We start from the raw sequence: 20,000 nt of genomic DNA, 5'->3' as shown, positions 1-20,000 counted from the left end.
TTCCCTTTCGTGTCAGCTTTGTTTCATTTCAAAACCCATTTCTTTAGGACAACGCTTATTCTAAAATGGTTGATATAAGGTTCTTTAGTAGGTTTCAGTTTTCATTCTAGTTGACAGCGCCATATTTACTGTTTCCTACCTTTTGTGGTTGGGCCAAGATCTTCTAATAACAAACTTTTTCTCATACTATAGTTGATAGTGCCAAAACTACTCCCTTTCTAGTCTTGTGGTATTGGCGTGTTTTTTTTTTTTTTTTTTTTTTTTCTCTTCTCTCTCCATAATCTAAACTTTTCCTTTCGTTAATTGTTCATACGTTTGAGCCAGATCATCACATTGCGATAATTTAGCCCTCAATTTTTTTTTTTATTTGCCTTGAATTTCTCTTGCTATCCTAAATAACCCCCACCCCCCACATACCACCTTCCCTTTCCCACTTCAGTGATTTGTGCATTATCAGAAACTGTCACTTATAATGTCGAGGATTCCGCCGTGTGCAGACCATTTTTCCGGTCTGGCTCCTCGCCTCCCGGTTCTTCTCACACACGAAACTTGTTTTTTTATAACAGATGTGTTTAGTATTCTAGCGTGGTTTGGTCAGACTGAGCTCATTTTAGGGCTAAAAAGGCCAGGATGCTTCATTCTTAACTTTGCCTGGCGCGCTATTTAACTTTCGTCTAAAGTTTTTGTGTGAAGTTTATAGTTGATGCGGGGACGGACTTTTGAAGTTTTAGCTGCCGAACTGGTAACAAACTTGAAATTTTGAAGTTTTAGCTGTCGAAATGGTAACAAACCTTGCTAATCCCGAGTTTTCTAACATCAGACAACACGCCAATAAATGCAAACGTAATATGCAGTACAAAGATTTTGGAATATCGGGACGGGCACCGTGTGGCAAACTATTGACAATCCTGGAGTCCTTGTTTATTAAACGGGTTGTTCCTCAATTGAACACTTAAAGCATTTGTCTTCCTCGACAACTCTTTCTTTACCTTACGTGAGCTATTGTCTTTTGTCGTTTCTGATTTGTTCCTTCTGTCTTCTGTCCTTCCTTCCTTTCTCTCTTGATGGTTGGTGCTGCCACAACTTTGTCTTTGTTTTTTTTTTTTAATTTTGTTATTTTTTTTTATTGTATTGTCTTTTTTCTACTACAAGTATTTTATGCGCTTTCATTTTAATTTATTGTTTTTTTTTTATAGCTTGAAATTAAACCTTTGTGTTTTGAAACATCGCAATAAATTACTTCCTCCTACAACAGTCTTCTGTTTATTTATATAATATATGTAATATATAGCTCTTGGTCCACTCTCTCTCTCTCTCTCTCTCTCTCTCTCTCTCTCTCTCTCTCTCTCTCTCTCTCTCTCTAACACGCAGAAAGAGTTGATCACTCAACTGTTTCGGAGAAGCGTTTGAAGTACCTACGTGATGCCTTGTCAACTTATGATGAATCAAGATTAATGGGTTGTGGACGGTTTTTGTTCTTCATAGTCCATCAGACAGTTTGTTACTTGTGTCGCATTTACTTTTCTTTATTGTTGTTGTTGTTGGAGAAGCAAATCCACAGTTATGTAAATGCACATATATTTAAGTTTAAAAACAGCAAGGAAAGCTATCCTTGCTGTTTTTAAATTTAAATATATGTACATTTACATAACTGTGGATTTGCTTCTCCATTTGAAGACTCGTGCTACTATGAGTATTTTATTATTATTATTATTATTATTATTATTATTATTATTATTATTATTATTATTATTATTATTATTATTATTATTATTAGGTATTATTTTAGGGCAACACCTTATGAAACAAGGTAATCGAGCTTCGACGGAATAAAGTTCTAGTATGCGGCAAAAAGGAATTTAAATAAAAATGTTTGTATATGGTTTTGTGTGTATGTATGTATGTATGTATGTATGTATGTGTGTGTGTGAAAACAAAGGAAATATCATTTCCCCCCAAAATTGTCACTTTTCTTGTTTATATTTGAAAATTGGGCATTTATTTCTTCAATGATTAACTTGTGATTCGTAGAAAATCCAGAATCTGCAAGTTGGGCCTCTCTCTCTCTCTCTCTCTCTCTCTCTCTCTCTCTCTCTCTCTCTCTCTCTCTCTCTCTTTTCCTGCTTGAAATTTGATGTGAAAGGGTCAAGAATTTTGCCGTGAACATTCAAGGAAAAGTTGAAGGTTTTTTCAGCCCCTACCGCCAACGCACAAACATAATTAAATTTTCTGTCCAAACCTCGCGAATTAACAGGTCATTGTCACCTAAATCTTAGTATACTAAAGTTACTATCAGCGCCACTTGTCACCATTCTCTCTCTCTCTCTCTCTCTCTGTCTCTCTCTCTCTCTCTCTCTCTCTCTCTCTATATCTCTCTCTCTCTCTTATTATTTATATATATCTATATATATATATATATATATATATATATATATATATATATATATATATAATATATATATATAGCTATAAGATTGAGTGGCAGTATTAATGTTGGAGGGAATGACGTTTTGGTGCTGGTGAGGTGGTGGTGGAATTTAGTTCTTGTCTTACATGGATTCTGCTAGTTAGGGAATCACCTTATGAATCACATGGCCTAATTGATTGCATCATCAGATTGGTGCCTCAAATCCAGAGACACCTGTCATAAAGTACAGATTTTAACTTACAGATTTTAACATATTTCGCTGCTATGGCTATGTATTTTTGTATTTCGTGGGTAAGATGGTATCTGTAGTATTCCTAACTCAGTTCCTTATGTATTCTGGGTGAAAGTTTAGTTAAATTACTTTAAAATAGTCTTGCATCATTATTATATTTGCAGTCCCAGTACGTAATTTAAGATAATTGTACATCATTACTGTTTCATTCTTTAATCGAGTGCCATTTACCAAAGCGATGTGATAAAATATAAACATTAATCATAGTTCACACCTGTAATAAAATCTAAGACTTGGTTTCTGTACTAAAACTTTTGACTTGGTTCGCTTTCAGTTCATTTTATACAGGGTGTCCATAAAGTCCCAGTACCATCACAATTATTTATTGCTCAGAAATCTCATAGCATAGAGTAATGCAGTTTTTTTTTTGTAGAATGAAGTGCTCTGAATATAAACTTGAGGAAATGTAGAACATTCTGCAAAAAACTGCATTAGTCTATGTTATATGGTCTCTGAGCCATAAACACTTGTAATGGTACTGGGACTTTATGAACACCCTGTAGTTCCTCATTCATCTATAGAGTTTTGCAAGACACCTACAGACGGGGCAGTAACGATTTATTTTTAGGGGTGACGACCCTCATATTATTAAAGGCACTGGCCCCCCTTAGGATCCATATCCAAAGCCTTTGTTCAGTAACAGTCCTGACGTTCACGGCGAGAACTTTTGCTGCTTTCAGATAACGCTTCAGAACCCCGGGTAAGGGAATTGATTGTCAATCGATAATACTGATATTTCGATCCATATCACGCGTTGGTCACAAGGTAACACTAGAGCCCTTTGTCCTGACCAGAGGGTGAAACTGATAAGGCGGTTGATAAGATTACAGCCGTGGTTTAGATAAGGAGGGTATGGGTTATTACGGTCTCCCTGCCTGGCTGGCTGGCTGGCACGGTCGAATTCTTGCCACTTGTGTGATGCTAAACGCAGGTGATACTTTCATGTTGATGTTGCTTCAGTATAAAGAAAATTTCTTATGTCATTCAGAGACCTTTTTTTGTTCATAAATTAACACTGTGAGATCCGGTGAGTTAAGACAGACGGTTCTGTGACTTACTTTCTTTCGACTACCAAGCTTTGGAAGTCTTTTTCCTGCTTCTAATTTTCTTGACTTATACCATTTCCTTCCTGAAGATTGATTACCTGTCAGGTATATGAGTCTTGTTGAAAAAGGCATGTCTATCTCCTCTTCCATGTTTAATTATTATTATTAGACACACACATATGTGTGTATGTATGCATGTATGTATACTCCAAATACCACTTAATCCTAGTTCTAGTATTTGCAGTACACGCACAAAACACACACACACACACACACACACACACACACACACACACACATATATATATATATATATATATATATATATATATATATATATATATATGCATATATATATATGTGTGTGTGTGTTTATATATATGTAGTGATAAGAAAATGCATTTCCGGTAAATAATTTGACTTTGTAAGTTATGGTGTACGTATTTAGAAAGCTTAATGTTTTCTCATGAGGCGGTTACTGTATTTTACACTTGCAGTGTCCAATAGATTTAGGGTGTCTGGTAAATTGGTGGATGATAGTTTAGATATTCTGAGGGGTCCAAGACCTCGTGAAATAGGAGGGCTGAGTATTTGGTTAACGTAAATAAGTACGTTAAAAAAATGAAACACTTGAAAATTGTTATAATCCTTTCTATCTTGGTGCAAGTAGCATTGGTTCGTATTGATTCGTTACTATGTTTATCTCTTTAGGTAATTTATTTAATGGGAGATGAAATAATATGTAGGAAAAGCTTCGCAAATCAGTCAACCCTTCCCTACCCAGTTGCTCAGGATATTAATGAATACTCAATATATTTTCATGGGAATACTTTCTCTATGTGTATCTCTTTAGGTGATTTATTTAATGGAAGATGAATAATATGTAGGTAAACTTCGCAATTCAGTCAACCCTCCCCTACCCAGTTGCTCAGGATATAATAATACTCAATATATTTCATGGGAATATTTTCTGTATGTTTATCTCTTTAGGTGATTTATTTAATGGGAGATTAAATAATATGTAGGAAAACTTCGCAAATCAGTCAACCCTCCCCTACCCAGTTGCTCAGGATATTAATGAAAACTCAATATATTTTCATGGGAATACTTTCTGCCTGTGAATCTGTAACAGCGTTTATAAATCGGTGGCTGTAATGTCCTTGGGTATTGCAACAACACGGGCGGCGTGCAGATCTGTCGTCATGCCGCCTTTGCAAGTGAATGATGATTTTGATTTCAGCTTCATAGTTGCATTTTGGAAGGCAGAGTCGCGGCTGCTGAGTCAACTTGTTTACCAAACAAGCTCACAAAAGTGTGTGCTGTCACTATTCGCTCGGTGCGAGGATGATGAAACTGACAAATGACCACGGACTGATTTAGCCGAATTTCGAGTCTAGAGAAACAAACCCCACGACTATTACAGAAACCTTTTGTAGGCGCTAGTGCCGTCAATGCATCTCACGCGGTGCACAGTAAGCATTGCTTAAGGCTCTTTGTATAGCGTCCCTGCTGCACTGAGCTGCTACCCCTTTCATTCCTTTTACTGTACCTCCTTTCATATAACTTAAGTATGACTTCATAGTATAACTGTGAGGTTGTCTTCGTATTACACCTTTGAAACCGTTGTAATCTCAATTCCCTTCTCAGTGCTGAATGATCTCATAGGTCCCAGCGCTTGCCCTTTGTCCTGAATTTTATATTTCATTCCATGTTCCAGAATAAAGGAATTGGTAAATGACATCATTTTTTTGTGCAGGATATCTCATATTGCAGTCAATGTGGAGACTTCCCATTTGAAGTAAATAAAGTATTGAGTGGTCGTAGGACTCCTGGGATTCGTACCGTGACGCCATTTCACCCGAATCAATCAGTCAATCTCATTTTTATTTTATGCAAGGGAAGCCGGAATGTGGTTACTAACCTGTCCAATATTACTTTCTCACACAGTACAGTAGTTCGAAATATTGATAAAGGTCTATTTACAGTAACAAAATTTACAGTCGACCGTACGTCGAAGCATTGATGTGGTATTTATAGAAAAAGCTATTTTCCCAATATTCTCCTTACGGTATAACTTCTCGGAAGTAGAGCTATTTTTAGTACGTTTTAGCAAACATGTAATAGATGAACGATACGGTTTCCCATTATGCTTTCAAATTATGCACTTGCGTGTAAGTGTGCATTTCGACGACCTTATCGACGCTGCCAGCGTTGGTAGCGATAACCAGTTGTATATTATACGATTTACTAAAATATTATATTCGTATTGTCCTGTGATGTACTCTTTATAAGGTCATTTTCATAATGTTAAAGAGTTAAACAAAAGGAACTCTTCAGATACAGGGAAGGAAAATCTTTCTAAGTGAAAGCAGTACAATGGATTAATGATATATTATAGTTGATTTCTTACAGTGCTCTTAAGTTAGCGTTCTACTTTCAACCCCTTGATATGTCACGGTAGATGTAGTTTAGTCACGGTGATATAGTATATGAGTGAGTTTATAGCTAGGTATGTTTGTAGGTATACAAGCATACAAGCACACGCTTTTACTTAAGGCAAGACTCCGCACCTTCTTTAATTGCAACTCATTGAATGACTAGACACCAATTGCAGAGCGCAGATTTCTTTAGGGTATATCAAGCTCTAGGTTGACTTCTGCACCAGTGGCATATATATATATATATATATATATATATATATATATATATATAATATATATATTATATATGCTGTGTATGTTATTTTCCAGGACAGAGGCCAGGGAACGGACGGGCTATTTATCGCCCCTTTCGAACCCAGGCTCGAGGAGGCTTTTCAAAAAGGGAAACAAGAAAGGTAATGGGACAAACACGTTTCCCCCCATTCTCGTTGTTGTTTATATATTTTTTCCCCAAAGGTAGGGTACATGCAGTGAAGCACTTGGTGCTGACATATTACTTTTGTCCAGGCGCAAGACCTTCGTGGCTATTAATACCTTTTTCGTTTATTCGGCTGGTCTTTGGCCCGGGACCAGAGATGAGTAAATGGAAATAGTTTAGGAGGTTGTTCCATTTCCATGTAAGGTCGAGACAAATTTCTGCTGCCTTCAGTCTAGACCGTGTAAGATCAACATAGTCAGTTGTATGTTGATGAGAACACTTGTTTTCACATGTAGTTGTATCTCGTTCTAGCTACGTTTTGTATATTTCTGGTACATACATATATAGTTATATGATGTATACATACATATATATTATATATATATATTATATATATATATATATATATATATATATACATATATATATATGTGTGTGTGTGTGTGCGCGCGCGCGCCTGTGTATTTATATGTGCATAAACAGATTGTACAGATGATCTTTAATCATACGCTCAATGAAATGCTGCAGTAAATTAAAAAAACAATTCTTATAGAGGACAAATAAAAAGTGAATTTTATGACGAGGGCTGAGTCTAAGTAATCGCAAACAGCTGTGAGGAGGATTACTACTATTAAATGCAGCCCGCGGATTCGCGTACGCCATCATTCAGATGTCAGATGCCTTGTAAATCCCTCTCCCGAACAGGGCCCTGAAGAAAAGTGACCGGGGCTGGGGATAGATAGATTAGTTCAAGTTTCTGGTCGAGATTCATTCATTGTGCCGTCTAGCCCGTCTCCTCACGGGATCATGTTGCTTCTTGGTGCTATGCTATGCATGCGGCATGCCGGCCCCCTTTTTTTTTTTTAACGAGCAAGAGCCCGTGCTGGTACGGGGCTGGTTTATTATTATTTTGGTTTTTTATATTATTATTTTATTATTATTTTACTTTTGTTATTTATGGTTATTATTTTTATTTTGATCTTTTTATTATTTTATTTTTTATTGTATTTTTATTTTTACGTTATTTTAGTGTTTTTTATTTATTTAATTTAATTTTTTTATTGTTTAACTTAACACGGACGATGGTACCTGTGACGCCTTAATATAATAGAACATGTTCTTGAGACTTTTTGGCCGTGAAGGGAAAATCTGTGAATTTCTTAGTTAATGAATTAATTGTGATATTTTATTTCTTCTCTTGTGGATTACCTAGATGAAATTAATATTGAAAGTTATTTTTATTAATCAGAATGTACAATTTAGCAATGTCATAGCTCATATGGTATAAAATCAGGTCAGCCAACTATCTGAGCCTCGTGTTCATTCTTATGGCTATTTAAGGTTTTACGTTTCGTCCAAGCCGAAAATACGTAAGTAGCCACAGGATTCATTCTGAGAGATTAGAGGCAAACTTCGAAAGAAAGTTGATCATAAAAAAAAGGAAAAGTTTCCTTTTACCTGGATTATACAGACTTAGCGCCGGCCCCTTTCTCACTGAACACCCCTTGGGTGGAAACATAAGGAACTGCCATAATGCCATTTAGTGTTTACAGGAGCTGCTAAAAAGACGTGCATTGTCATATGTGGTTGTACAAAGTCGGGCAGGTTGTTAACTATATAGCAAGAGCACGCTTATATATATATATATATATATATATATATATATATATATATATAAGAACAAATTCCGTGACATTTTGATGTTCACAAAATATAAGCAACAAATTTCATTTGATATCCTCGGTAGTACCGTACACCCAAAGGGAATTATAAGTGGTAAGTGCTGCGTCACTATAGTGGGGGATAATATATAATATAATATAATTAATATATATATAATATTATATATTATATATATATATATATGTGTGTGTGTGTGTGTGTGTGTGTGTGTGTGTGTGTGTGTGTGTGTATTGATATAGTATTGTTGTGTTAGCGTTCATTGCAATCAATCATTTGTTTATCGTCTTGTATTGCTGCCACATTCGTGCACTTTGATCGAGGCGTCGTCTATATTTTGCCAAGAGTCATGCCTTGGGGGCGTCAATCTTGTGGACGGTACGTGGGTCTTGTGGATATTTCTCTTTTATTTATTTATTTATTTTTTGTGGTAGTGCAGGTATTGTTTGCTGGTTCGGGGCGCCCGAAGACCAGGTACCCATCGCTGGAACACGGCCAGCTGAATCTAAGCAGCAACAGTAGGTAACAACAACAACAGTTGCATGTGTTACTTACCAAACAGTGGTTGTGTTACTTACCAAACAGTTACATGTGTTACCAAGCAATTGCATGTTACTTATCAAACAGTTGCATGTGTTACTTTACCAAACAGTGGTTGTGTAACTTACCAAACAGTGGTTGTGTTACTTACCTAGTGTTGGACACTTGCTTAATTCCTGTCATGTATCACCATTTGTAACATGTGGGAGTATTGAGCGTTATGAAGTGTTTGGTACCTTTAAAAAAAATATATATGTATATATACTTTTTCCCTTTGTAAAACTCCGTTCGTATTCCTTTCTTTAAAAACAAAAAAACAAAAAAAATATCCTTTTTCCCTTTGTAAAACTCCATTCGTATACCTTTCTCTAAAAACAAAACAAAAAATATATCCTTTTTCCCTTTGTAAAACTCCATTCCTATTCCTTTCTCTAAACACAAAACAAAAAGTGCCCTTTTTCCCTTTGTAAAACTCCATTGGAATTCCTTTCTCTGTGAAAAGAATTTAGACTTGGCCAGCTTGATTCAGCAAGCAACAGCAGCAACAAGGTGTTTTTCCGTATGGTGATAACCACTAACTTAATACTTTTCTTTTCCCGCCATTTGGAATGGTTGGGAGTATCGAGCAGTATGAAGTGTTTGGTACCTAGAAAGAAAAGTCTATCCGTATTCATATCCCATTGGAAGGAATTTAGACGCGGCCAGCTTAATCAAATCAACAAAAATAAAAGTTTTTCCTAATGGTGATGGTCTTGCTTGCTTGGTTCCCTCCCTTTACCTCATTTGTATTACTTGGGAGTATCAAACATTATAAAAGGCATTGCTAAAAATAAAAAAAATAAAATAAAAAAAACTTCTGTCCCTTATAAATATATCTTCTCATCGCGTTTGTAAAAATCCAATTGTATTCATTTTTTTTTTTTTTTTGTGAGAGGATTTGACGCTTAATCATTGTAGTTATTTGGTGCTTTCATGAGGCGTGGAGAGGCTGGGACATTTATTATGTAAATGGAAACTTTGGCTCCTGTTGTACTCACTGACTTGAGATTATTCATTTAGCTTTGGCTTTCTTATACATTATGCTACATTGTATAGAGGTGCAATTGGAATTTCGAAAGTTCAAGCGTATAGATGCCACACATTACTGCTCTAATACAATTCTTCTTGTTCAAATTTTTAGTTATTTATTAATTTGTTAATTTATTTTTTTGTTTGCAATAAGTGATCTTTTCTTTAAGTATTGTCCTTCACCTCCTGTTACTTCTTTGTGATGAATTTCATATTCTTTGGAAGCTACAATGCATTAATGCTCTAATACAATTCTTCTTGGATTTTAATAATTTACTTACATTTTTAGTTATTTATTGATTTGTTAATTTATTTTTAATTTTTTTTTTATAAATGATCACTTCGCTCTGTATCTTCCTTTACCTCCTGTTACGTCTTTCTATATAACGCCCTAGTCTTTGGAAGCTTGAATTTCAAGTCAGTGGCCCCTGTGGCCAAATTCCATAAGAATAGAGTTCATCTTCTGCATATAATAATAATAATAATAATAATAATAATAATAATTTTCATTGAGCATATATTTCCTTTTATAACCGATACTGTCGTGAGGAACTCCAGCTTTTTCCAAACATGTAATCATTCGCAGAACACGTGCCAATCTGCAAGTCATCCTGCATTATCATGGCCACCTTAAGCGAAACCAAATAAAAGTTTAAGGAAATTGCACGTCGCATTCTACATAAAATAAAAAATCGCCCATTTTCCTAACGCCCATCTGCGGGGTTGTTTTTCTCCTTCGTTGCGACAAAAGGCAACGATTTTTTTTTTTCATATTTGGTCGAAAACGGTTACAGAATTTGTTCGGCTAATATCTGGGCAGGGTTGAGCTCGAGAAAATGATATGCGGTCGACGGAAAAATTGCCATATTTCCTTTTTTCCAGTCACACGTGGCGCCAACACCTTTGATTTAATAAAATGATGTTATTGATCCAGTGGAGGGGGACTTAGTGAGCTTTGTATGTTTATGGGTCATATGAATGCGCATATGAAGTTTCTCATATATTTCATAAGCACGCACACACACAAGTGTGTGTGTGTATATATATATATATATATATATATATATATATATATATATATATATATATATTATATATAATATATATATATGTGTGTGTGTGTGTGTGTGTGTGTATATATGTATGTATTTGTGTATATATATATATATATATATATATTATATATATATATATATATATAGTGTGTGTGTGTGTGTGCGTGTATGTATAAAGTTGAAACGTATACCATCACATTGAAATCATGTAGCAAGGATCCACGGTGATATCCACGGTATTAGATGAAATTGAAGAGAAACCTTCACACACTACCTAGATATTTTCTAACTAAGCAAAGTATTATGGGCAGTAAAGAAAAAGATGTCTAAAATACAGCAGTTATGCTAATGATCAGTTAATTTTAAAAGTTTAAGCAGTTTATTTCACAGAAGCTAATGATCAGTTACAGTTTAAGCAGTTTATGTCTGTGAACTATAAACAAAAACAAAACCAGAATCCTATGATATTGAAAATAATAATGGGATGTTTTCAGGTACATACAAATAATGACTTGTACATGAATACAAATATGTATGCAAGAGATTGTCGGTCTCGGCTCATGTATAAACGTTCTGTATACATATACTTAAATAATACACATGCAAGGATACAAAAAGATTGCAATTCACATTCAGGTACATAATTGTGAGCATCAACAAACTTTGCACACATCTCAGACATACAGACAGATCGCACGTACGACACTCAGACACACAAGCTGACATTCATCTTAGCATAGAGAATCATTGTCTGCATTCCGGTCTTGCACTCAGACTGGTCTTCTTCAGGGAACCCCGCCGTCGTGTGCACGAAATTCCTTCCCTGCAGCATGCAGACGTCACGGACACCTGTGAACTATACCTTCTCTCTCTCTCTCTCTCTCTCTCTCTCTCTCTCTCTCTCTCTCTCTCTCTCTCTCTCTCTCTCAGTTCAACGTTTGTTGTTAATGGAGGTATTTTTACTGAACATAGTAGAGCGCCCATAATTTAGCTGCCATTTGAGTTGTAATAGACCAAATTTACTTGTCTGAACTTATTTTACGATCTAAACCTAAACTTTGTGGCCACTGCTCTGCATATTATATATATATATATATATATATATATATATATATATATATATATATATAATATATATATATATATATATATATATATGTCACATTCATGCTTTAATTGCTGAATGGTGGGTGAGCCCTTTGTAGGAAGCGTTCACAACACACACACACACACCTCTTATCTCGTATGCACTCTTGTTTCCTGGAAGTTGTGGCCCTTCCTTTCCAGTATCACTTTTACATCATCTATACAGTAATTTTTATTAATTCCCCCTCTTCCATCCTGTTAGTGCATCCAAATTGCACACTTTTTGAAGGTCCAATATAATCCTCCATTCTTCCCACGTGTCCAACCCACTTAAGAAATACACTCTCTACACTCTCCATCTTATACCCAACACAAACGTGTCTATTACTCGTGAGTGCTGCTATATTTTCTCACCCTTCCAGTTCTTCTCATGAGACATGTACTACGAAAATCAATTCATCTCCACAGCTTTGTTTGATTTGCCTTCAACAGGCCAACTTAACTTGTTGAGAGGGTAGTTGGGTAAACAATCCTTTCATGCATCCAACCTTCGCTTCCCAAGACAATCCAAGCTTCCCCTAAATTTGTTGTCTACAGGCTACCTTCCCTGCTTTAACTATAATGTGACTCTCCTCTAACTCATCTTACCATCATCCAGTATACTTTCTCCTTATGGACTTTCTCCATTCTTCCACTTACCCCATTATTCATTGTTTCATTTTCATCACCTTCATAACGTTACCCTTGTTTATGTTTACTTTCACCTTTCTTTTTTCTCTCTCGCAAACACTGCCAGTCACTTTCCCTTAGTACCTTCATTTCCCTTCACAATCCATAACCAACACTTTGTCAATTTCAAACATCAGGAATTTTATACTTAATATCTCACAATCTGGCACTGACTCCTGCTCCTTCATTAACTTTTCCTATCATGCCACTTTTCTAAGTCATCCCCTCCCCCATACAAATTTTAACACACGTTTCCCCTCCATTACAAAAACTTGTTTTTTTTTTTCTTTCTCTCTCTCTCAGCAACTTGTTTTTCACAGAATACATCCTCAGAGCCGTCGCCATTTCCTCTGTCGACTCATCATCAACAGCTTTTCTAGGACCATGTATGCTACACACACACACACACACACACCACACACACACACACACACACACACAGCTTTTACTTCATGACTTTCAACCTCACACAGAACTTACTTATTTCTTTTGTAACACTTATATTCGACACACACCTTACTTGTTCCAAACTCGTGCAGTTTTTATTTTTCGGAGTCAATCCTGTCAGCTGAAACTTCTGTAGTCAAGAGTCCTACTCTACACCTTTCCTTGTGTAAGCGCCTCAGTGGCGTGGTTGGTTTGGTGTTTGCTTCTCACCTCGGTGGTCGCGGGTTCGATTGTCGGCCATTCCATTGAGGAGTGAGAGATGTGTATTTTTGGTGATAGAAGTTCACTCTCGACGTGGTTCGGAAGTCACGTAAAGCCGTTGGTCCCGTTGCTGAATCACCACTGGTTCCATGCAACGTAAAAACACCATACAAAGAAAACCTTTCCTTGTGTATTTAAATAATGTTTTGAGTCTCTCTCTCTCTCTCTCTCTCTCTCTCTCTCTCTCTCTCTCTCTCTCTCTCTCTACACACACACACACACACACACACACACACACACACACACACACATATATATATATATATATATATATATATATGGAGATTGTGTTTGTTTGTGGGGAAGTGAAGAGGCGGGGGGGGGGGGGGTGTTGTTTAGTCGTGAAGGAAATAGAACAACCATAGCTACCACGCATATCCATCTCTTAAGTGCTGAATATAGGAAGATTCCTCGTTAAAACGTTTCCACATCCTTAGTCAAAATCTCGTGTCCAAACCAAAGGTCAATGACAGTTCACTGACCTCTCAGCATAGGAAGGGTATCTACCTCTGACTTTCGTTTATTCTCTTGCCCATCAAGGTTATTGAGGCACTTCCGTTCCAGTATATCTACCATCCAGTGCTTTCTAATTATAGTCCGCCATGTCTAACAAAGCAAATAGTGTGTGTGTGTGCCATTTTCTCCTTATGTCCAACAAAACTCTCTTCAATCTTGTTACCATCTTTGTTGCTTCCAGTTTCTTTTAATCGTTCATTTGCATTAGAAATAACACCTTACATCCACAAAGAACAGGTGATTTAACAAACGCTTGATTATTAAAATTTTTTTTTTTTTTTTTTTTTTTTTTTTTTTTTTTTTTTTTTTTTTTTGCTACCCCATGGAACTTCCCTTTCAGTCCTTAACAAAACTCCTTCTACCTTATTTGGTTCACTTATGATGTAATTCAGTGGTTCTTAACCTTTTTTATTACCACGCCCCCTGTAAAAATTGGTCCTTCGTTTCACGCCCCCCCTTGCATCTATGACTAAAATTCCTTCCCGGGTTTAAAGGGGGGGAAAAATGAGAAAGAGAAGAGGTTTCGAGGGATAGGAAGGGAGGCAATAATTACAAAACATGGTCAGCCCAACGAGCCTAACTAGAGTAGTAGACTCTAGGAAAGTAACGTTATAAGGCGATACTTTTGCATTTTTCATAAAATTCTGAATATTGGTTCCTCACTCTTGTTGAGAGAATAACGAATACAATTAGAGATTATTTTAAAAATGTTTTCCTAGGGCTCGCACCCCCCCTGGAAATTGCTGACGCCCATCCTACGGGGGCTCGCCCCCCAGGTTAAGAACCACTGATATAGTTAATAACTTCCTTTATCGTGATGTCGTGAGCGCTCTCAAGTACAGATGGATTAGTTACTTTCATTTGTCTACCGTCTGTCACTTCATTTCGTTTACGGTATTGACAATGTAAATTTTGCTAAAAAAATGTTTTCCAGCAGTTTCATAGGATGTCGCCAGTTAAATACGTAACATATGGAAACACCAAATGCTCTCTGAAACTGAAACTCCTTCTCTTGAAACAAACTTGTGCCTACACATTTTTTTATTTAACTCCATATGGACCTGTGAATGTAACCTCAAACGCTATTCAGTAACCTTACATTTCATCCCTTGCGTATTATTAGGCTCTATCTAGGTTCAGATATGGCAGTTTATTCATTTATTTACTTTTCAACTCCTCTTAACTGGCCCATGAAGAAAAATGGATCCACAAATCCTTTATCATGTCATCTTTCTCTGTATTTCCCTTTACCTTCTCTTCTCAATGAACACCACATTCTTTGGAAGCTTGAATTTCAAGTCATTGGCCCCTGTGGGCTTGTTCCATGTGAATAGGGTGCATAATAATAATAATAATAATAATCAACTGCCCTCTCTCCCTTTCAAGCCATTCCAGACATCTTAAAGGGTATGGTTACTAATTTATGCCCATGTACCCATTCACACGATTTACTCCATCATTTTTCGCTCTGCACAGAAACACAACAGTTCTTATATTCCGCTTCTGTGAATCCTTCCTTCGTGGAGACATTTCGTACCCTAGACACCCCTCAGGCTCATCACTACACTGACACTTCATTTCAAGTTGCCCTAATGCAAACATTCTTTAGTTTACACTCCCCCTTTTCATTCAGTAAAAATTCAGCAACCCTTCTAAGACTACATCTGTTATTGCTTCTCATCTGCCCATTAACCTCTTTTTTCTGTGTATTTACCCTCCTCCGGAGATGCGTCTTCGTACCCATTAAGTTTTTGCTTACAAACAACTCAGATATTTCAACGTCTCTTCGTTTCGTTACTGTAAACCTCCCAATGCCCTTCGCTGAACATCTCATTTCATTATCAGACTATTTGTTTCATTACTCTTTCCTATGTACCCATACTCTCTGCTGACCCAGTATCATTCAGCCCTTGAAGATCTTTATTAGTAGCGCAGTTAATCCTCGGACGTTCTCCATCCATCCTAACTCTCGTGTGCTTCTCGAGTTCCTCGTTTTATCTACTAATTAAATTCATAGCTGCATCCGAAGCACTTCGTCTACTTCATGTTTTCACTTGCTTTGCCCGGGGAAGGGTCCAATGCGCCAACAGCGAAGCTTTTAACTACTTAGTGGGTCAAAAGAATTTTCCATTGGAATATATACGTACATACATGTATAAATGTATCACATGCATAAATGTGGACTATCTTCATATATGGGTGGAAGATAGTCCACCGAAATATAGTCCTTAGCTTTAGAACATTGTTTTATAGGGCCATTTGTAATCGAGACGTATCCTGTTTTAACAGAACGTGTACACTTTACATATATGAAATGTAAATATATTAACTACAATGTCTCAAATTCTCCAGGTCCACTCGGTTAAAATGGAATGGGGTCATCACATTCATGTATCCTAAGTGACCGATGAAATTATATACTTTATAAACTACAATGTCTTAACTTCACCAAATTCTTCTCAGTTAATGGGGCATTGAGGTAACTAACTTTAATATAGTTAAGTCTGTTTCAGCCACTTTCAAACACTTCTGTAAGGTGAATTGACTCCTTGATTGTTTACACAGTGGGTTTTTATTTTTATCTGTTACTAGTTTATATTTTAATTTGTATCTGTTTATATCCATCCCTGTTGTAGCACTCTTCTTCTCATAATATTATCATTAATGTATGTAATGTTCTCAATATCATCTCATTCAAATTTACTTGAAATTATTTTCTGTATCCTTACATCATTTAAGCTGCTGCAGTTTCGATGTGCTGTCAGAATAAAAAAAAAAGAAGATTAAATTGTATTTTTCAGAACTGTTATCTGTTCGTTTGCTGCTGTAAAGCTTTTCCAAGGAAAGTATTTACATTTTGATATATTTATTTCTCTCTTTTTGCTTTGTTCATTCTTGTCCCTCAATAAGTATACAAATTGTTAAAAAAAATTCAGGATCAGTCTGGGGATCCTTGGCAGTTCCTTTTTCAGTATCATGAAATTAACGATACAGTACCTTTCATATTACTGTGCATCACCTACTTTATAATACTTGTTCTTTAGTGTGTATCCAATATATATATATATATTATATATATATATATATATATAGTATATATATATATATATATCTATATATATATATAAAATATAATTTAAAAACTGAAGTAAAATGGGTTATATTAAAGTTGTCTATACAGACTTTGTACCAAAATAGTTGAATTTTTTGCACATTTAGGGTCCTTTGTTATTTACTTATGTTGCATATTGTTAATTTATTTCTGGTGATATATTAAACATTGATGATTTTATATTTCTGTAATATTTTATCTGGTATTCTCAATTGTTAATCTTTTTTTATTTTTAAATTTAGTTTTTTTTCCCAAACATGTTTGGCCATCCTTTTTATATTCACTATTACTATGGTGCATGTTTTTTTTTTTTTAATTATATGAACACATCCTTTAAAACCTCACATAATAGAATATTTTAAACTTTTAATGACACCCACTGTCTTCTGGCATATTTAGATCATCTCATAAAAGTAGTTCTTGGCATGTAAAAACAAAGCATATATATACATTCCTCATTCACAAGTGATTATTTAACCTTTATTCATCTCTTACTGAAAACAAGTGGAGGTTTTATTTCATCATTTCAAGGAAGCCAACCAGCTTACTCATGTCCTTTGATAATTTCTTGGAATGAACGTCATTACATTATTTTCCTTCTTGTCTATTAACAGTTAACTCATGAGGGATTAATTGGGAGTCTTTCAATCATGTATATCTTGCGACACCAGCCCATGCCAATTAAAAAGTCATGCTTTTCATAGTAACTCTTAAAATAATGAATAATTAATATTTAACAAAAACAGGATGAAAGTAAAAAACCTGTTTGAAACTTCTTTCTTTTATAAGAAAAGTATCTTACAAAATTCTTGCTTTGCACAATTTTTTTTTGCATAAATCAAGATATCTTTGCATATAAAATATACATAATTTATATATATATAAAAATTCATACATACATTCTCTCAGAAAACAGTAATACTATTTATTAATATTTATACAACACAAGGTACTCCAAAAATCGCACTGACTTAGATAGGTTTATATCACTGACCTCCGTACATCAAACTGCATAAAGAAACATGACAAACAATTCAATATTCAATAGATAAAAAGTTTAAACAAATCTCTTCGCAACGGGAAGGTTATTCCCATCGAGTTGTTTACAATAACATAATTTTAACCTTAGATTTTTTTCTCGTTCATATCATATATAAAAGCACTGAAATGTGATAATTACATGGAAGTATTTAGCACAACATTTTGTTTAAAAACTAATCTTTTACTCTTCTAATTGCATACGCACGGCACGATATCACATGATTTGGGGGCGAGGTGTATGGGCTGCAGCGAGCCTTTTATTTATTTATTTATTTTTTTTTTAAATTACCGAATTCCTCCTTTATAATCTCGGTCTTGTAGCTGCTGTGGGCGTTAGTGGTAAAATAACAGGATAGTAAAGTAAAAGGGGCAACACTCACTCAATTTTTTTTTTCCCCACTCTCGCTACCACTGACTAGAGCTACTCCGTGCCTTGCCCCCACACCCATAACCTCGCTACAACGAATCCCGCCACCGCCACACCTTCGCAGGACTGCCTTCTCGCAAAAAGGCGGGACCCCCCACGGTCCCTTGTCATGGAAACCCGGTCTTGGACCTCTTGCAAGGCATTTTGGGGCAAAATGCACCTCCTGAGAGGTCGCTGTTATCGTTTTGGAAGCGGTCACCGTTTCTCTAGCCTCGCACGGGGGCTAGGCTAGACCAACACGCGGCCGACCCGCTCCTCATTTAAGGAGAGAGAGAGAGAGAGGGAGAAAAAGGGGAGTCTGAGGGAGGGAGCAAGAGACTCGGCCATATTCAGTGGGGAATTGGTCACATTTTCTCTCTCGGGAGGCGAGTCGGTTCGCGGCAAACCTGGCACTATGGATACATTATGCTGTTGATATTAATGTAGCACCTGTTACCCTCTCTCCTTGTTGAACACTTCGAGAAAAAACATCAGGGAAGGTCATGTCGTCATTCACTGGTGGGTGACGAAAGGAATCTGGCAGCCCGAATTGACGTGTTCCATCACCTCTTGCTTTAGTGAACACACCTGGTCGCGCAGTTTGTTAACCACGCCTTGCAATTCTGCGTTCTCCCCTTTCAGGATACGTACCTTCTCCTCCAGACGTCCGATTCGCTCGAGCTTCCGCCGTCGGCATTTGGAGGCGGCGATGCGGTTCCGTAGTCTCTTTCTCTCTAGTTTGATGCGTTCCTGTGTCTCCATGTCAATCGGGGAGAGGGGTGGGGAACCGCTCACATTGGGCACGGTTTGGGGCTCCTCTTTGATGGATGTGTGGGGGAGTAGCCCCAGTTGTGAAGGGACATGGTGTTCGCTGGTCACTGCCAAAGACACGCCTGGCGCTGCCGACGACGTCACGGGAACCTGCTGTAGATGAGGATGGTGGTGGTGGGTGGGAACGTCCAACTGGGTGTATTGCAAGGGCGCAGACGACACTGGCGGATTTGCGTCGGATACGCTCGTCACCACGATACTCCCGCTGCTGCTGGTGGCGATGCCGTCCTGATTATGTAGCTGTTCCAATGTATCTTCGAATCCTTTCGCGAATTCCTCTTGTTCCAACGTTGTCGTTTTTGGGAATAAAAACTGGGATGGTGTGGTCACTGTATTGCCTAGGATGGTTGAATTTTGTTGAATGATGAGTCTCTCCAATTCAGGAGAGGCCAACTTCAACTGGTTAAGGTCTGGGGACGTGAGAAGAGGGTTGAAATTGCCTGTAGTTCCTCTCTGCTTCTTGGAGGGCCTCGTGAGATCGAGGGTGAGTTTCCGTTTCATCTGGGTGAGGCTTTCCCTCTGGTAAGTGTTGTATGACCCGTCCTCGTACATGGTTGCCTCCATTGAACTCGACTGTCCTCTTTAACAAACACTGCAAAAGTC

At 36.8% G+C, this 20,000-nt stretch overlaps 1 protein-coding gene and 1 long non-coding RNA gene across 3 annotated transcripts in view; one reads left to right on the top strand and one right to left on the bottom strand.

Moving 5' to 3' along the window:
* LOC135200819 (uncharacterized) overlaps positions 1-20,000 on the top strand; it is a 193,416-nt gene that overhangs the window by 71,930 nt on the left and 101,486 nt on the right. The gene's annotated exons all lie outside the window — the stretch shown is intronic.
* LOC135200814 (transcription factor Jun-like) overlaps positions 17,885-20,000 on the bottom strand; it is a 2,268-nt gene continuing 152 nt past the window's right edge. The window contains exon 1 of the mRNA XM_064229481.1: positions 17,885-20,000. This exon is cut by the window's right edge and continues 152 nt beyond it. Within this exon, the coding sequence (XP_064085551.1) occupies positions 19,080-19,961 (882 nt within the window). The 5' untranslated portion in view covers positions 19,962-20,000 and the 3' untranslated portion in view covers positions 17,885-19,079.

This window comes from Macrobrachium nipponense, chromosome 27, assembly GCF_015104395.2.
Source record: "Macrobrachium nipponense isolate FS-2020 chromosome 27, ASM1510439v2, whole genome shotgun sequence".
In the NCBI taxonomy this organism is placed as follows: Eukaryota; Metazoa; Arthropoda; class Malacostraca; order Decapoda; family Palaemonidae; genus Macrobrachium; species Macrobrachium nipponense.
This window is presented reverse-complemented; position numbering and strand designations above follow the sequence as displayed.